The following is a 15,928-nucleotide window of genomic DNA, read 5'->3' as shown; positions in this document are numbered from 1 at the left end:
TGGAACAGAATTGAAGACCCTGAGATCAACCCACATACCTATGGTCACTTGATCTTTGACAAGGGAGCAAAAACCATCCAGTGGAAAAAAGACAGCATTTTCAACAAATGGTGCTGGCACAACTGGTGGTTATCATGTAGAAGAATGCGAATTGATCCATTCCTATCTCCTTGTACCAAGGTCAAATCTAAGTGGATTAAGGAACTCCACATAAAACCAGAGACACTGAAACTTATAGAGGAGAAAGTAGGGAAAAGCCTCGAATATATGGGCACAGGGGAAAAATTCCTGAATAGAACAGCAAAGGCTTGTGCTGTAAGATCGAGAATCGATAAATGGGACCTCATAAAGTTGCAAAGCTTCTGCAAGGCAAAAGACACCGTCAATAAGACAAAAAAACCACCAACAGATTGGGAAAGGATCTTTTCCTATCCTAAATCAGATAGGGGACTACTATCCAATATATATAAGGAATTCAAGAAGGTGGACTCCAGAAAATCAAATAACCCCGTTAAAAAATGGGGCTCAGAACTGAACAAAGAATTCTCACCTGAGGAATACCGAATGGCAGAGAAGCACCTGAAAAAATGTTCAACATCCTTAATCATCAGGGAAATGCAACTCAAAACAACCCTGAGATTCCACCTCACACCAGTCAGAATGGCTAAAATCAAAAATTCAGGCTGGGCGTGGTGGCGCACGCCTTTAATCCCAGCACTTGGGAGGCAGAGGCAGGCGGATTTCTGAGTTCGAGGCCAGCCTGGTCTACAAAGTGAGTACCAGGACAGCCAGGGCTACACAGAGAAACCCTGTATCGAAAAAAAAAAAAAATTCAGGTGACAGCAGATGCTGGCGAGGATGTGGAGAAAGAGGAACACTCCTTCATTGTTGGTGGGATTGCAAGCTGGTACAACCACTCTGGAAATCAGTTTGGCGGTTCCTCAGAAAATTGGACATAATACTACCAGAGGATCCAGCAATACCTCTCCTGGGCATATATCCAGAAGATGTTCCAACCAGTAAGAAGGACACATGCTCCTCTATGTTCATAGCAGCCTTATTTATAATAGCCAGAAGCTGGAAAGAACCCAGATACCCCTCAACAGAGGAATGGATACAGAAAATGTGGTACATTTACACAATGGAGTACTACTCAGCTATTAAAAAGAATGAATTTATGAAATTCCTAGGCAAATGGGTGGACCTGGAGGGCATCATCCTGAGTGAGGTAACCCAATCACAAAGGAACTCACACAATATGTACTCACTGATAAGTGGATATTAGCCCAGAAACTTAGGATACCCAAGATATAAGATACAATTTGTTAAACGCATGAAACTCAAGAAGAACGAAGACCAAAGTGTGGACACTGTGCCCCTTCTTGGAATTGGGAACAAAACACCCATGGAAAGAGTTACAGAGATAAAGTTTGGAGCTGTGAAGAAAGGATGGACCATCTAAAGACTGCCATATCCAGGGATCCATCCCATAATCAGCTTCCAAACGCTGACACCATTGCATACACTAGCAAGATTTTGCTGAAAGGACCCAGATATAGCTGTCTCTTGTGAGACAATGCCGGGGCCTAGCAAACACAGAAGTGGATGCTCACAGTCAGCTATTGGATGGATCACAGGGCCCCCAATGGAGGAGCTAGAGAAAGTACCCAAGGAGCTAAAGGGAACTGCAACCCCATAGGTGGATCATTATTATGAACTAACCAGTACCCCAGAGCTCTTGACTCTAGCTGCATTTGTATCAAAAGATGGCCTAGTCGGCCATCACTGGAAAGAGAGGCCCATTGGACTTGCCAACTTTATATGCCCCAGTACAGGGGAATGCCAGGGCCAAGGGGGGGGGAGGGTGGGTGAGGGACTGGGAGGGGGGAGTGTATTGGGGACTTTTTGGATAGCATTGGAAATGTAATTGAGAAAAATAGCTAATTAAAAAAAATAACTTCTAAAAAAAAAAAAAAGTAAATACACTGGGTCACTCAACTGACTTCAGGTCTATGCTTAAGGCGAGGGTGGGCTGCAGAGATAAAGATAATCATACCTTTTATCTGTACACCAGACTGATAATTTATTGCAGGATGTGAGGGAAGCACTGAATGATAAGACAAAGGTTATGATAAAAGGTTAAGATTAAAAAGAAAAGGCTCATTGTCAAACCAGGAACCTTTCTTTTGAAGGCAATAAGAAATCAGTAACTGTAGAAGAAGTAGTGCTTTATTATCTTGTAATAATAATACAAGAGACTGGTATAATTCTGAAAACCCTCTGAAGTGCAAAAAGAATTGGTAAGAAATACTGTGGAAGAAGTGAACAGGAAGATAGTTTTCAAAAGAGACAGAGCTCTGTAAGACATCTGAAGGAGAACAGGAAGCCATTGTTAAGTGTACAAATGCAGACTGACATGAATGTTGAGAAGCCAGGGAAATCAGAAAGAGACTAGGTTTCTGGCTTTGACAACTGATGGGAAAGGTATTGATGTGCTTCCCTGAGACAGAAAGTGTTGGATGATGGAACTTCTGAGCTTAACTAGCTGATGTAAAGGAAGAGGCCAGCAGGTAAGGGGTGATGTTCAGTAGAAAGCTCCAGAAGGACTGAGCTAGAGATTGAAGTTTGAGAGTTATCATCATTTGGGTGGCATTTAAAGCTTAAGCTTAATAATAGGCAATATGCCTCCAGAGAAAGGCTTTACGGCCAGAGGGAAGTTATAGGAAAATCTAAAACTAGAGTCTGAGGAATTAAGAGATAGACAAAGCAAGAAGGAGCCAGAAAGTCAACTGAGAGTATAGAACCTCATCAAAGGGTTTCTTGTTACACCTCCCCTGTGTCTTCTCAGACAGAGCTTCTGTTCCTCCCCTGGTGCCATGACTACTCTGTCCTTAGTATAAACCCTCTCTCATCCACCACTCGAGAGTTCATTTTGCAAATCTAATGGGATAATAAGTGCATTGATTCTGTTAACAAACATCCAGATCACTATGAGACCTGTTATAGGAATTCATTTTGAAGATCAATACAGCTATCATGGAACAGTTTCTCCCTAGAGACTCATTGACTTTCTCTCTTCTGTCCTGACAGAAGATGCCCTTCCCAGTGCTAGGAGTGACTAGAATGTAATTAGTACTGTACAGCATGAATAAGCTGGTAATCCTGCCTCGGGCCATGTGGATAGTACAGCCTGAAATAGGTCAGAAAACAGAGTAGCTAAAGAACCTTATCTCTTCTGATAGGATTTGAATGACTGTAGAAAGCCATCATCTCCCAAAATATTCCTCCCTACCTAGCATATTATCTGAACTTATATCTTTATACCTTTATTTCTTGAGAATATAAGTTTCACGGTTGGAATTTTAAAATGCCAAATGTTTTATTTATGTAATCATGGACTAAAAACCCCCTATGTAGGACTATATTAGGTACATGCTAGGACTGTATAGTAATAATTTCACTGACACAGTTCTCAGAAACCAAGTGCAAGGAAGCAGAATGACCATAGGTATAAACAAAGCATAAGCTGAAACCTGTCAACTCCAAGAAAGAAAAAAAAAGCATTCAGAAAGTTATTTGTGGGAATGTAATATCTGCATAGGATCTTGAAATCTTCATATGAGCTTGCTAGAAGTGGAGAAGGAATCCAGTTTGAAGGAACAGTATAAGGAGAAAGAATCAAAGAATTACTCCCCAACCCCCAAATAGGCAGCTATGCTCAGGGGCTGATGATGCTTCCATCTGCTTTGCTTATGTGTAGAGAGAAAGCAGGAAGTAGGTCAGACTAAGGAAATGTGGACTAAGCTTAGAGAGCCAGCCAAATGAATAATGCTTTGGGCTGGGGTGTAGTACTCTAAACCTTTATCTGTCCTTAAATACCTCACTTCCTTGCTAATACAACAGAGGAGAGTTTGAGATAAGAAGAAAAAAGAAAGGCCAGTGGAAAGAGAACAAAGCTGCCCTAGAAGATATGGAAGAGTACCAGGATGACCAAGGATCTAGTCTGAAGGGACAGCTCTGCTTTTGTTTGTGCTTTTATCATTATTGCACAAAGGCATAGTTTTGGACCTTAATCAGTGAGTCTTTAATAAGCAGTGTCTCATTTAGTGAAGCCAGAAGCTTTGAGGGAGGTAATAACAGCAGGAACCTGCCATACCCTAAATGGCTTCTTAGTCCTGGAAACCTTGACTGTGGTGACAAGAGAACAAAGAAAGGACAGCCAGCCAAGCATGATGGTGTACAACTTTAATCCCAGGATCAAAGTTCAGGAGGCAGAGGCAGGCAGATCTCTGAGTTAAAGGCTAACTTGTCTACATATGAGTTCCAGACCACCAAGAAACAACATACAGACATATAGAAAAGCTAGAATCTTGGACAGTGTGCTTTCTGTTGAACACCTGCAAACCAGAAACCCAGCTCTGTTTGTTATGTATAACACAGGAGAAGACCTTACCTAGTCTGAGTAGGAGGGCTCTGTAGGGAAAAAGCCTTAGTTTGCAGACATTCAGGAAGGGGAAGTTGAGGTTTCTAGTTTTTGTATACACAGTGCTCACGTATTCTTAAACACTGTTACCTAGACCAGAGGAAGGTCTTGCCATGCCTCTGAGCCTCACTTGAGGAAGGCTCACGGGTCAGAGTCACTGAGGTTCTTGACATGGCCATGGGCATGTCAACAGTATACATTCACTCCAATCTTCATCTGCTCCCAACAGGGGCCACCTACAGGAAGGAAGCATGGTGCTCACCCATCCAGAGTCTAGTCTTGTCACTCTAAGGGTCACTCTGGGATTGGATAGGCAAAACCCCTGGGGTAGAGCAGATCAGGTCTAGGTTATGATAACCTGGCCTTCAGACTACTCCTAAGCTTTTCAGAGGTGTAACTCATCCCCCATTCAGCCAAGATGGCCACAATGCCCAACCTGCCTCCCTGGGAAGACAGAGGTAATGAGTGTCTGAGAATGTGGCAGCCATATTACTGTCTCTTATCCAAATACTTTCTCTCTCTCTCTCTCTCTCTCTCTCTCTCTCTCTCTCTCTCTCTCTCTCTCTCTCTCTCTCTCTCTCACAACTGTCTTTAGGACAAGGACACTTTCCCTACTTTATTTCACTCACAAAGCCCATTCTTCTTTTCACAGACTCCCTGAGGAACCTTTCTTCAGCCAGTCATGGTCCCCGCTCTTCTCCAGCTGAGTTCAGCTCCAGTCAGCACCTGCTCCGAGAACGGAAGTCCTCAGCCCCTTCACACTCTAGCCAGCCTACTTTATTCACGTTTGAGCCCCCTGTGTCAAGCCACATGCAGCCTACCTTGTCCACCAGTGCACCTCAGGAGTATCTCTACTTGCACCAGTGCATAAGCAGAAGGACAGAAAATGCAAGGTAGGAGACTGCCATGGCCACCATGCGGGAAAGTGACTACTCAGGGCCTATGACTCTCTAGTCCCTGAATTTCAGTTTTAATGTCAAGGGAGTAAAAATGCTTACTTTTTTAGGCAAAGAAACACAAAGATAACAAGACATCTTTTATATAAACCTTTATATAACCTTCATAATTTTTGTTTTGATCTGTGTTACTACAAAATCATCATTGAATTCCAGAGAAAATATCTCATTATCAGCAATCATGTTATAAAATATTTGTTTGATTTGGGGTTAAAAAGCATGAGGGTAAGTTTCAGAACTACAGCATAACAGTCAATTTCTTGCTGGCTTTAAGAGTTCAGCTAGAACATAGTGGAGCATGTGTCCTTATTCCATGTTGGAGCATCTTCTGGGTATATATGCCCAGGAGTTGTATAGCTGGGTCCTCAGGTATGTCTAATTTTCTGAGGAACCGCCAGACTGATTTCCAGAATCATTGTACCAGCTTGCATTCCTACCAGCAATAGAGGAGTGTTCCTCTTCCTCTACATCCTTGCCAGCATCTGCTGTCACCTGAATTTTTTTATCTTAGCCATCTGACTAGTGTGAGGTGGAATCTCACAGTTGTTTTGATTTGCATTTCCCTGATGACTAAGGATATTGAACATTTTTTTTAGGTGCTTCTCAACCATTCAGTATTCCTCAGTTAAGAATTCTTTGTTTAGCTCTGTACCCCATTTTTAAGAAGGTTATTTGGTTTTCCGGAGTCTAACTTCTTGAGTTCTTTGTATATATTGGATATTAGCCCTCTATCAGATTTAGGATTGGTAAAGATCTTTTCCCAATCTGTTGGTTGCCTTCTTTTCTTATTGACAGTATCCTTTGCCTTACAGAAGCTTTGCAATTTTATGAGGTCCCATTTGTTAATTCTTGATTTTACAGTACAAGCCATTGGTGTACTGTTCAGGAATTTTTCCCCTGTGCCCATGTGTTCAAGGCTCTTCCACACTTTCTTCTCTATAAGTTTCAGTGTCTCTAGTTTTATGTGGAGGACCTTGATCCACTTAGATTTTAGCTTTGTACAGGAGATAAGAATGGATCAATTCGCATTCTTCTACATGCTAATCACCAGTTGAGCCAGCACCATTTGTTGAAAATGCTGTCTTTTTTCCATTGGATGGTTTTAGCTCCTTTGTCAAAGATCAAGTGACCATTATTTATAATAGCCAGAAGCAGTAAAGAACCCAGATATCCCTCAACAGAAGAATGGATACAGAAAATGTGGTACATTTACACAATGGAGTGCTACTCAGCAATTAAAAACAATAAATTCACAAAATTCTTAGGCAAATGGATGCATCTGGAAGATATCATCTTGAGTGAGGTAACTCAATCACAAAAGAACACACATGTTATTCACTCACTAATGAGTGGATATTAGCCCAGAAATTTAGAATACCCAAGATACAAGTCACAAAACACATGAAACTCAAGAAGAAGGAAGACCAAAGCGTGGATACTTCCCTCCTTCTTAGAGGGGGAACAAAATACCCATGGAAGGAGTTACAGAGACAAAGTTTGGATCATAGACTGAAGGAATGACCATCCAGAGACTGCCCCACCTGGGGATCCATCCCATAAATAACCACCAAAACCAGACACTATTGTGGATACCAACAAGAGTTTGCTGACAGGAGCCTGATAGCTGTCTCCTGAGAGGCTCTGCCAGTGCCTGGAAAATATGGAAGTTGATACTTACAGCCATCCATTGGACGGAGCACAGGGAAAGTATCCAAGGAGCTGAAGGGGTTTGCAGCCCCATAGGGGGAACAACAATATGAAGTAACCAGTATCTCCAGAGCTCCCCGGGATGAAACTACCAACCAAAGAAAACACATGGTGGAACTCATGGCTCTAGCTGCATATGTAGCAGAGGATGGCCTAGTTGGTCATCAATGGGAGGAGAGGCCCTTGGTCCTGTGAAGGTTCTATGCCCCAGTGTAGGGGACTGCTAGGGCCAGGAAGCAGGAGTGGGTGGGTTGGTGAGCAGGGGGAGGGGGGAAGGGATAGGGGGTTTTTGGAGGGGAAGCTAGGAAAGGGGATAACATTTGAAATGTAAATAAAGAAAAATTTAAAAAAAAGAGTTCAGCTAGAAACCCTTAACACTGCTGAGCTTATATCTCAGCTCTAGTGTTATGCTGTTCCTCAACTACCATTCATATGTATGTGTGTATGTATGCATGCATGTGACCTTAAATATGCCTGTGTAGCTTTACATTAACTAAATGATAAATACATTAAATTCAATCACACTGTTGTATCAGTGTATTAATTACTTTTCTCCTACCTGATAAGAAGCAACTTACAGGAGGAGGGATATATTCTGGCTCACGGTTTAAAAGGGGATACAGTATCAGAGCAAAAGAGACAGGGGCTCATGGCAGCTAGTTTTATTGCATACAAATTAGGAATGCAGAGGTAAATACCAATGCTTAGCCTCCTTTCTCCTTTTAAATCACTCCAGGACCCCACCCCATGAAATGGTTCCCCTTACACACAGGTTGAATCTTCTCTTTTCAGTTTAACCTTTCTAGAAACACCCTCATCAACACCACAAAAAATCTATTGCCATGGTGATTCTAGATGTAGTCAAGTTGACAATCAAGATTAACCATCACAACTTATTTCAGGTGCCTGTTACTCTTGTATGCCATATGGCTATGACTAGACAACAGAGATAGAAATTGTATCTATTATCTTAGGACATTCTAGAGAACATTTTAAGTGCAAAACCTATACCTGTGTTTATTAGCTTTATTCTCATTGTTAGAAGAAACAAACACACAGTTTTGCCAGAATAAGTTTTCAATTGATACCATAGCCAGATTACAAATTAAGTTTATAAATTGTTAGTAATGTATAATTCCTGTTTTTAAAACTAAGGCAAAAGACCAGCAAGATGCTTCAGTAAGTAGAGTCACTTAGACACAGTTCTAATAACCTGACTTCAATCCCCAGATCCCACAAGGTGGCAAGGGAAAACCAACTTTCAAGAGTTCTTCTCTGACCTCTATACATGCATGTGCATAACACACACACACACACACAGTGGTGGTTTGAATGATAGGCTCATATGTTTGGTTCCCAGTTAGTGGAACTGTTTGGAAAACATTAGGAGGTGTGGCCTTGCCGGAGTAGATGTAGCCTTCTTGAAGGAGGTATGGCCCTGGGGGGGTTGGCTTTGAGTTTTCAAAGGCCCATGCTAGGTCCAGTCTCTCTCCTATTCTCTTCTCTCTTCTTTCTCCTCCTTTCTTCTTCTTCTTCTTCTTCCTTCTTTCTTCTTTCTTCTTTCTTCTTTCTTCTTCTTCTTCTTATTATTATTATTATTATTATTTCTTCTTCTCCCTCCCTCCCCCTTCCCTCCCTTCTTCTCTTCCTCCCCCTTCCCTCCCTTCTTCTCTTCCTCCCCCTTCCCTCCCTCCCTCCCTTTCTCCCTGCTTCTCTGCTGCTTGTGGATCAGTATATAAAGCTTTAAGCTGCTGTTCCAGCACCATCCCTATTTGCTTCCTGCCATGTTGATCACAGACAAACCCTCTAAAACTAGAAGCAAGCCCCCAATTAAATTATTTCTTTTATAAAAGTTGCCTTGGTCATGGTGTCTCTTCACAGAAAAAAGAACACCAATAAGACACATGCATTCAAACAAAAGTATTAATATAATTCTTCTTATATGTGGAAATGTTTTCTTGATGTCACTTGAACCAGTAAAACACACTGAGAGTCAGCTAATATGGCTGAGTTACCTCTGCCTTATTGTGATAAAACAGAGGCATACAATTAATATATAGCAGGGTTAGGGCTAGACTCTGATTGTCTCAGTTCTTTAATCTTCTCTACACCATGACACTAAGTTGCTGTTCTGAGTTACCACCACACAAGAGAGGCTTCGAACACTATTTTGTCCTCTACCAACTTAAAGATGAAGGCTAAAAAGATAAGAGTGAAGTATCCCAGGCCACTGAATTAGTGAGTGATGGACCTATAAATATCACTTGCTTCTCTGAATCACAGGTGAGAGATAGACAGGGTGCTATACTGAAAAGAATATTACAAGCTTAAAAAATCAGCCATATTCAGCTCAAACTCAGGCTCTGCTGCTTCCTTGAGATCTTAGACCACATATTTAAACACATTCACCTTCAGTTCCCTTATCCGCAGTATGAGAATAGCTAATGCAGAAGCTCACTAATAGTCATAAAATAGAAAACACATAGTACTCAGACATTCAGTTGTCTGGAGAATATGTCCTCTTCTAGGGCACATATGATTGCTTGGGAGCCCAGAATGAGACATCACAAACTCATGATTCAGTGAAGACTTCAGTACTTAGCATTTTGAAATACCTCTAGATCTTATTGAAATGATCTTTCTGGATTAGTATGCCTAGACTGGGTCATGAGCGCCTGCCTTTCTGATAAATACCACATACTACCCAAGTGCAGTTTGTCTACAGATTACACTTTAAAGAGAAGACTTTATAAAATATTAACATTTCCATAGACTTCCACTCACACACAAAAAAAGATAATTCACCATCACACACACACACCCTCTTTCCTGAAGCATTCTTTTAAGTGACAGCAATATAGCTCAGCAGGAAAAGGTACTTACTGCCAAACCTGACAAGTTTACCCTGGACTCCACAGAGTAGAAAGGAGAAATACCTCCTGCAAAGTGTCCTCGGACCTCCACACACGTGCTGTGGCATACCTGTGCCCAAGCCACACCAAATAAGTAAATGAATGTGTGTAATACATTTTTATAAAGAGATCAGTCACTGTGATCAAAATGATTTCATCAGCAAAATGAAAGGTAAAAATCATGTTACGGGCTTGAGTGATGGCTCAGTGGTTAAGAGCACTGACTGCTCTTCCAGAGGTCCTGAGTTCAATTCCCAGCAACCACATGGTGGTTTACAACCATCTGTAATGGGTTCTGATACCCTCTTCTGGTGTCTGAAGACAGATACAGTGTACTCACATATATAAAATAAATAAATCTTTAAAAAAAAATCATGTTACAATAGAAGAGTATTGAATAAAATTTTAAAAACTTTTATGATAGAAGGCTGAATAAATTAAGAACAGGAGGCTTTGAGCTGGGCGGTGGTGGTAGATGCCTTTAATCCCAGCACTCGGGAGGCAGAGGCAGGCGGATTTCTGAGTTCAAGGCCAGCCTCATCTACAAAGTGAATTCCAGGACAGCCAGGGCAACACAGAGAAACCCTGTCTCAAAAAACAACAACAACAAAAAAAGAACAGGAGGCTTATATGATAGTATAGTATAGGAAAAGCTACTTATGACATACTCATAGCCAACAATTATACTGATTTGGAGAAAGCTAAAACAATTGCTCTAAGTTCAAGAATTACGCAGAGGATTATTCTTGATTAAGATTGCTTTGGAGGTATGTAGGTATGTGTGTGGGTGTTTGAGTGTGCTTTCCATATGAATTTTAGAATTGCTTTTTCTATTTTTTTTATTTTTCTATAATTGAAGACTACCATTTCAATTTTTATGGGAATTGCATTAAATCTGTAGATATAGCCATTTTTGTTTCATTAATTCTGCTAATCCATGAGTATGTGATGTCTTCCCATCTTCAGGTGTTGTCTTCAACTTCATTTTCCATTAAAGCTTTTATCGTAAAGGTCTTCCACTTCCTCGGTTACATTTATTTATTTGTGTTTTATCTTAGTGTGTATGTGTGTGTTCTGCTTTATTATTTAGAAGGAACTATGTTTCCGTGAGCTACATTTCAGTTCTGCTTAGGATGCACTTCTGTCTACATTCTAGTCTATAAAATGAAGTTTCTTTGTCTTAGATTCCTGGACGCTGAAGTTGGTTTAGATCATATACACACCCAAAGTAATACCTGATTTGAGGCTTTGAATTACTATTCATATAAGTTGGATTTTCTATGGATCATCTGTAAAGAGAATCCAGCTCAGGGTAATGTCTAGAGAACCAATGAGGCCCTCCTTAAATCTGTGGTTTAAAAGAATCTTTCTGCTGGTATAGCTTGTGTTGTATGTTGTTTCGAAGTAGTGTCCAAAGCTGGAAAGGTAGGGGTGCAGGTTTTGCAGTCTTCCTTAGGTTGTATCTTTCCTGCTTCCAGTTCCTATCAGGGTACTGTTGGAATATGAGTTAGTTATTGTCAGTTGTTGTTGTTGTTGTTGTTGCTGCTGTTGTTTTGGGACAGGATGTAGACCAGATTGGCCCCAAACTCTAGAATCTATCTGCCTGCTTCTGCTTTCTAGAATATAGATTTTCAAACTGTCCATGACGAACCTCTGGATTCCCTTTGTGTTTTATTTAAATGTCTCCTTTTGAGAAGCCTCTGATTTTATTAAATTGGAAAATCTCTGTTTCTTTTGGTTGATATGGCTAAAGGTTTGTCAATCTTTTGTTTTGTTTTCAAAGAACCCACTTTTGTTTCATTAATTCTTTGTATTGCTCTTTTGGTAATTCCTATAATCTTTATTATCTCTTTATGTCTACTGCTTTTGAGTTCGTATTTTTAGGGCCATGAGGTACAATGCTAGAGACCTTTTAAATTCTCTAGTGATACACTCATAGCTATAAGCTTTCATCTTAGAACTGTTTTTTGCTGTGACCTTAAGACTCTGCTATGTTTTCATTTTCATTTGATTCTAGGAACTTTTAAATTTCCTCCCTGACTTTTTTTCAATAACTCACTGGTCATTTACAAGTATATTGTTGAATCTTTATGAGTTTTAATAATTTTGTTTTTTCTTTTTTTTTCTTTTTTTTTTATTAGGTATTTTCCTCAATTACATTTCCAATGCTATCCAAAAAGTCCCCAATACACTCCCCCCCCAATCCCCCCCCCCTTGGCCCTGGCATTCCCCTGTACTGGGGCATATAAAGTTGGCAAGTCCAATGGGCCTCTCTTTCCAGTGATGGCCGACTAGGCCATCTTTTGATACAAATGCAGCTAGAGTCAAGAGCTCTGGGGTACTGGTTAGTTCATAATAATGATCCACCTATGGGGTTGCAGTTCCCTTTAGCTCCTTGGGTACTTTCTCTAGCTCCTCCATTGGGGGCCCTGTGATCCATCCAATAGCTGACTGTGAGCATCCACTTCTGTGTTTGCTAGGCCCCGGCATTGTCTCACAAGAGACAGCTATATCTGGGTCCTTTCAGCAAAATCTTGCTAGTGTATGCAATGGTGTCAGCGTTTGGAAGCTGATTATGGGATGGATCCCTGGATATGGCAGTCTTTAGATGGTCCATCCTTTCTTCACAGCTCCAAACTTTATCTCTGTAACTCTTTCCATGGGTGTTTTGTTCCCAATTCCAAGAAGGGGCACAGTGTCCACACTTTGGTCTTCGTTCTTCTTGAGTTTCATGCGTTTAACAAATTGTATCTTATATCTTGGGTATCCTAAGTTTCTGGGCTAATATCCACTTATCAGTGAGTACATATTGTGTGAGTTCCTTTGTGATTGGGTTACCTCACTCAGGATGATGCCCTCCAGGTCCACCCATTTGCCTAGGAATTTCATAAATTCATTCTTTTTAATAGCTGAGTAGTACTCCATTGTGTAAATGTACCACATTTTCTGTATCCATTCCTCTGTTGAGGGGCATCTGGGTTCTTTCCAGCTTCTGGCTATTATAAATAAGGCTGCTATGAACATAGTGGAGCATGTGTCCTTCTTACCGGTTGGAACATCTTCTGGATATATGCCCAGGAGAGGTATTGCTGGATCCTCTGGTAGTATTATGTCCAATTTTCTGAGGAACCGCCAAACTGATTTCCAGAGTGGTTGTACCAGCTTGCAATCCCACCAACAATGAAGGAGTGTTCCTCTTTCTCCACATCCTCGCCAGCATCTGCTGTCACCTGAATTTTTGATTTTAGCCATTCTGACTGGTGTGAGGTGGAATCTCAGGGTTGTTTTGAGTTGCATTTCTCTGATGATTAAGGATGTTGAACATTTTTTCAGGTGCTTCTCTGCCATTCGGTATTCCTCAGGTGAGAATTCTTTGTTCAGTTCTGAGCCCCATTTTTTAACGGGGTTATTTGATTTTCTGGAGTCCACCTTCTTGAGTTCCTTATATATATTGGATAGTAGTCCCCTATCTGATTTAGGATAGGTAAAGATCCTTTCCCAATCTGTTGGTGGTCTTTTTGTCTTATTGACGGTGTCTTTTGCCTTGCAGAAGCTTTGCAACTTTATGAGGTCCCATTTATCGATTCTCGATCTTACAGCACAAGCCTTTGCTGTTCTATTCAGGAATTTTTCCCCTGTACCCATATTTTCGAGGCTTTACCCTACTTTCTCCTCTATAAGTTTCAGTGTCTCTGGTTTTATGTGGAGTTCCTTTTTTTTTTAATTTTTAATATTTTTATTACATATTTTCCTCAATTACATTTCCAATGCTATCCCAAAAGTCCCCCATAGCGCCCCCCACTTCCCTACCCACCCATGCCCATTCTTTTGGCCCTGGCATTCCCCTATATTGGGGCATATAAAGTTTACAAGTCCAATGGGCCTCTCTTTCCATTGATGGCCGACTAGGTCATCTTTCGATACATATGCAGCTAGAGACAAGAGCTCCGGGGTTCTGGTTAGTACATCATGTTGTTCCAACAATAGGGTTGCAGATCCCTTTAGCTCCTTGGGTACTTTCTCTAGCTTCTCCATTGGGAGCCCTGTGATACATCCAATACCTGACTGTGAACATCCACTCCTGTGTTTGCTAGGCCCTGGCATTGTCTCACAAGAGACAGCTATATCTGGGTCCTTTCAGCAAAATCTTGCTAGTGTATGCAATGGTGTCAGCGTTTAGAAGCTGCTTATGGGATGGATCCCTGGATACGGCAGTCTCTAAATGGTCCATCCTTTCATCACAGCTAGGAACTTTGTCTCTGTAACTCCTTCCCTGGGTGTTTTGTTCCCAATTCTAAGAAGGTGCACAGTGTCCACACTTTGGTCTTCATTCTTCTTGAGTTTCATGCCTTTAGCAAATTGTACCTTATATCTTGGGTATCCTAAGTTTTGGGCTAATATCCACTTATCAGTGAATACATATTGTGTGAGTTCTTTTGTGATTGTGTTACTTCACTCAAGATGATGCCCTCCAGGTCCATCCATTTGGCTAGGAATTTCATAAATTCATTCTTTTTAATAGCTGAGTAGTACTCCATTGTGTAAATATACCATAATTTCTGTATCCATTCCTCTGTTGAGGGACATCTGGGTTCTTTCCAGCTTCTGGCTATTATAAATAGGGCTGCTATGAACATAGTGGAGCATGTGTCCTTTTTACCGGTTGGGACATCTTCTGGATATATGCCCAGGAGAGGTATTGCTGGATCCTCCGGTAGTACTATGTCCAATTTTCTGAGGAACCGCCAGACTGATTTCCAGAGTGGTTGTACAAGCTTGCAATCCCACCAACAATGGAGGAGTGTTCCTCTTTCTCCACATCCTCGCCAGCATCTGCTGTCACCTGAATTTTTGATCTTAGCCATTCTGACTGGTGTGAGGTGGAATCTCAGGGTTGTTTTGATTTGCATTTCCCTGATGATTAAGGATGTTGAACATTTTTTCAGGTGCTTCTCTGCCATTCGGTATTCCTCAGGTGAGAATTCTTTGTTCAGTTCTGAGCCCCATTTTTTAATGGGGTTATTTGACTTTCTGGAGTCCACCTTCTTGAGTTCTTTATATATATTGGATAGTAGTCCCCTATCTGATTTAGGATAGGTGAAGATCCTTTCCCAATCTGTTGGTGGTTTTTTTGTCTTATTGATGGTGTCTTTAGCCTTGCAGAAGCTTTGCAGTTTCATGAGGTCCCACTAGTCAATTCTCGATTTTACAGCACAAGCCATTACTGTTCTATTCAGGAATTTTTCCCCTGTGCCCATATCTTCAAGGCTTTTCCCCACTTTCTCCTCTATAAGTTTCAGTGTCTCTGGTTTTATGTGGAGTTCCTTAATCCACTTAGATTTGACCTTGGTACAAGGAGATAGGAATGGATCAATTCGCATTCTTCTACATGATAACCACCAGTTGTGCCAGCACCATTTGTTGAAAATGCTGTCTTTTTTCCACTGGATGGTTTTTGCTCCCTTGTCAAAGATCAAGTGACCATAGGTATGTGGGTTGATCTCAGGGTCTTCAATTCTGTTCCATTGGTCTACTTGTCTGTCGTTATACCAGTACCATGCAGTTTTTATCACAATTGCTCTGTAGTACAGCTTTAGGTCAGGCATGATGATTCCACCAGAGGTTCTTTTATCCTTGAGAAGAGTTTTTGCTATTCTAGGTTTTTTGTTGTTCCAGATGAATTTGCAGATTGCCCTTTCCAGTTCGTTGAAGAATTGAGTTGGAATTTTGATGGGGATTGCATTGAATCTGTAGATTGCTTTTGGCAAGATAGCCATTTTTACAATGTTGATCCTGCCAATCCATGAGCATGGGAGGTTTTTCCATCTTCTGAGATCTTCTTTAATTTCTTTCTTCAGGGACTTGAAGTT

At 41.0% G+C, this 15,928-nt stretch overlaps 1 protein-coding gene across 1 annotated transcript in view; it reads left to right on the top strand.

The window, feature by feature from the left end:
* The window catches only part of Gab2 (GRB2 associated binding protein 2), a 226,782-nt gene that overhangs the window by 184,968 nt on the left and 25,886 nt on the right, over positions 1-15,928 (top strand). The window contains exon 3 of the mRNA XM_021168220.3: positions 5,136-5,376. Within this exon, the coding sequence (XP_021023879.1) occupies positions 5,136-5,376 (241 nt within the window). The remainder of the gene's footprint in view (positions 1-5,135; positions 5,377-15,928) is intronic.

Source organism: Mus caroli, unplaced genomic scaffold (genome assembly GCF_978045245.1).
Source record: "Mus caroli unplaced genomic scaffold, Mus_caroli_1 scaffold_8, whole genome shotgun sequence".
NCBI classification, from domain to species: Eukaryota; Metazoa; Chordata; class Mammalia; order Rodentia; family Muridae; genus Mus; species Mus caroli.
The sequence above is the reverse complement of the archived record's forward strand: the minus strand, read 5'-3'. Positions and strand labels throughout refer to the sequence as shown.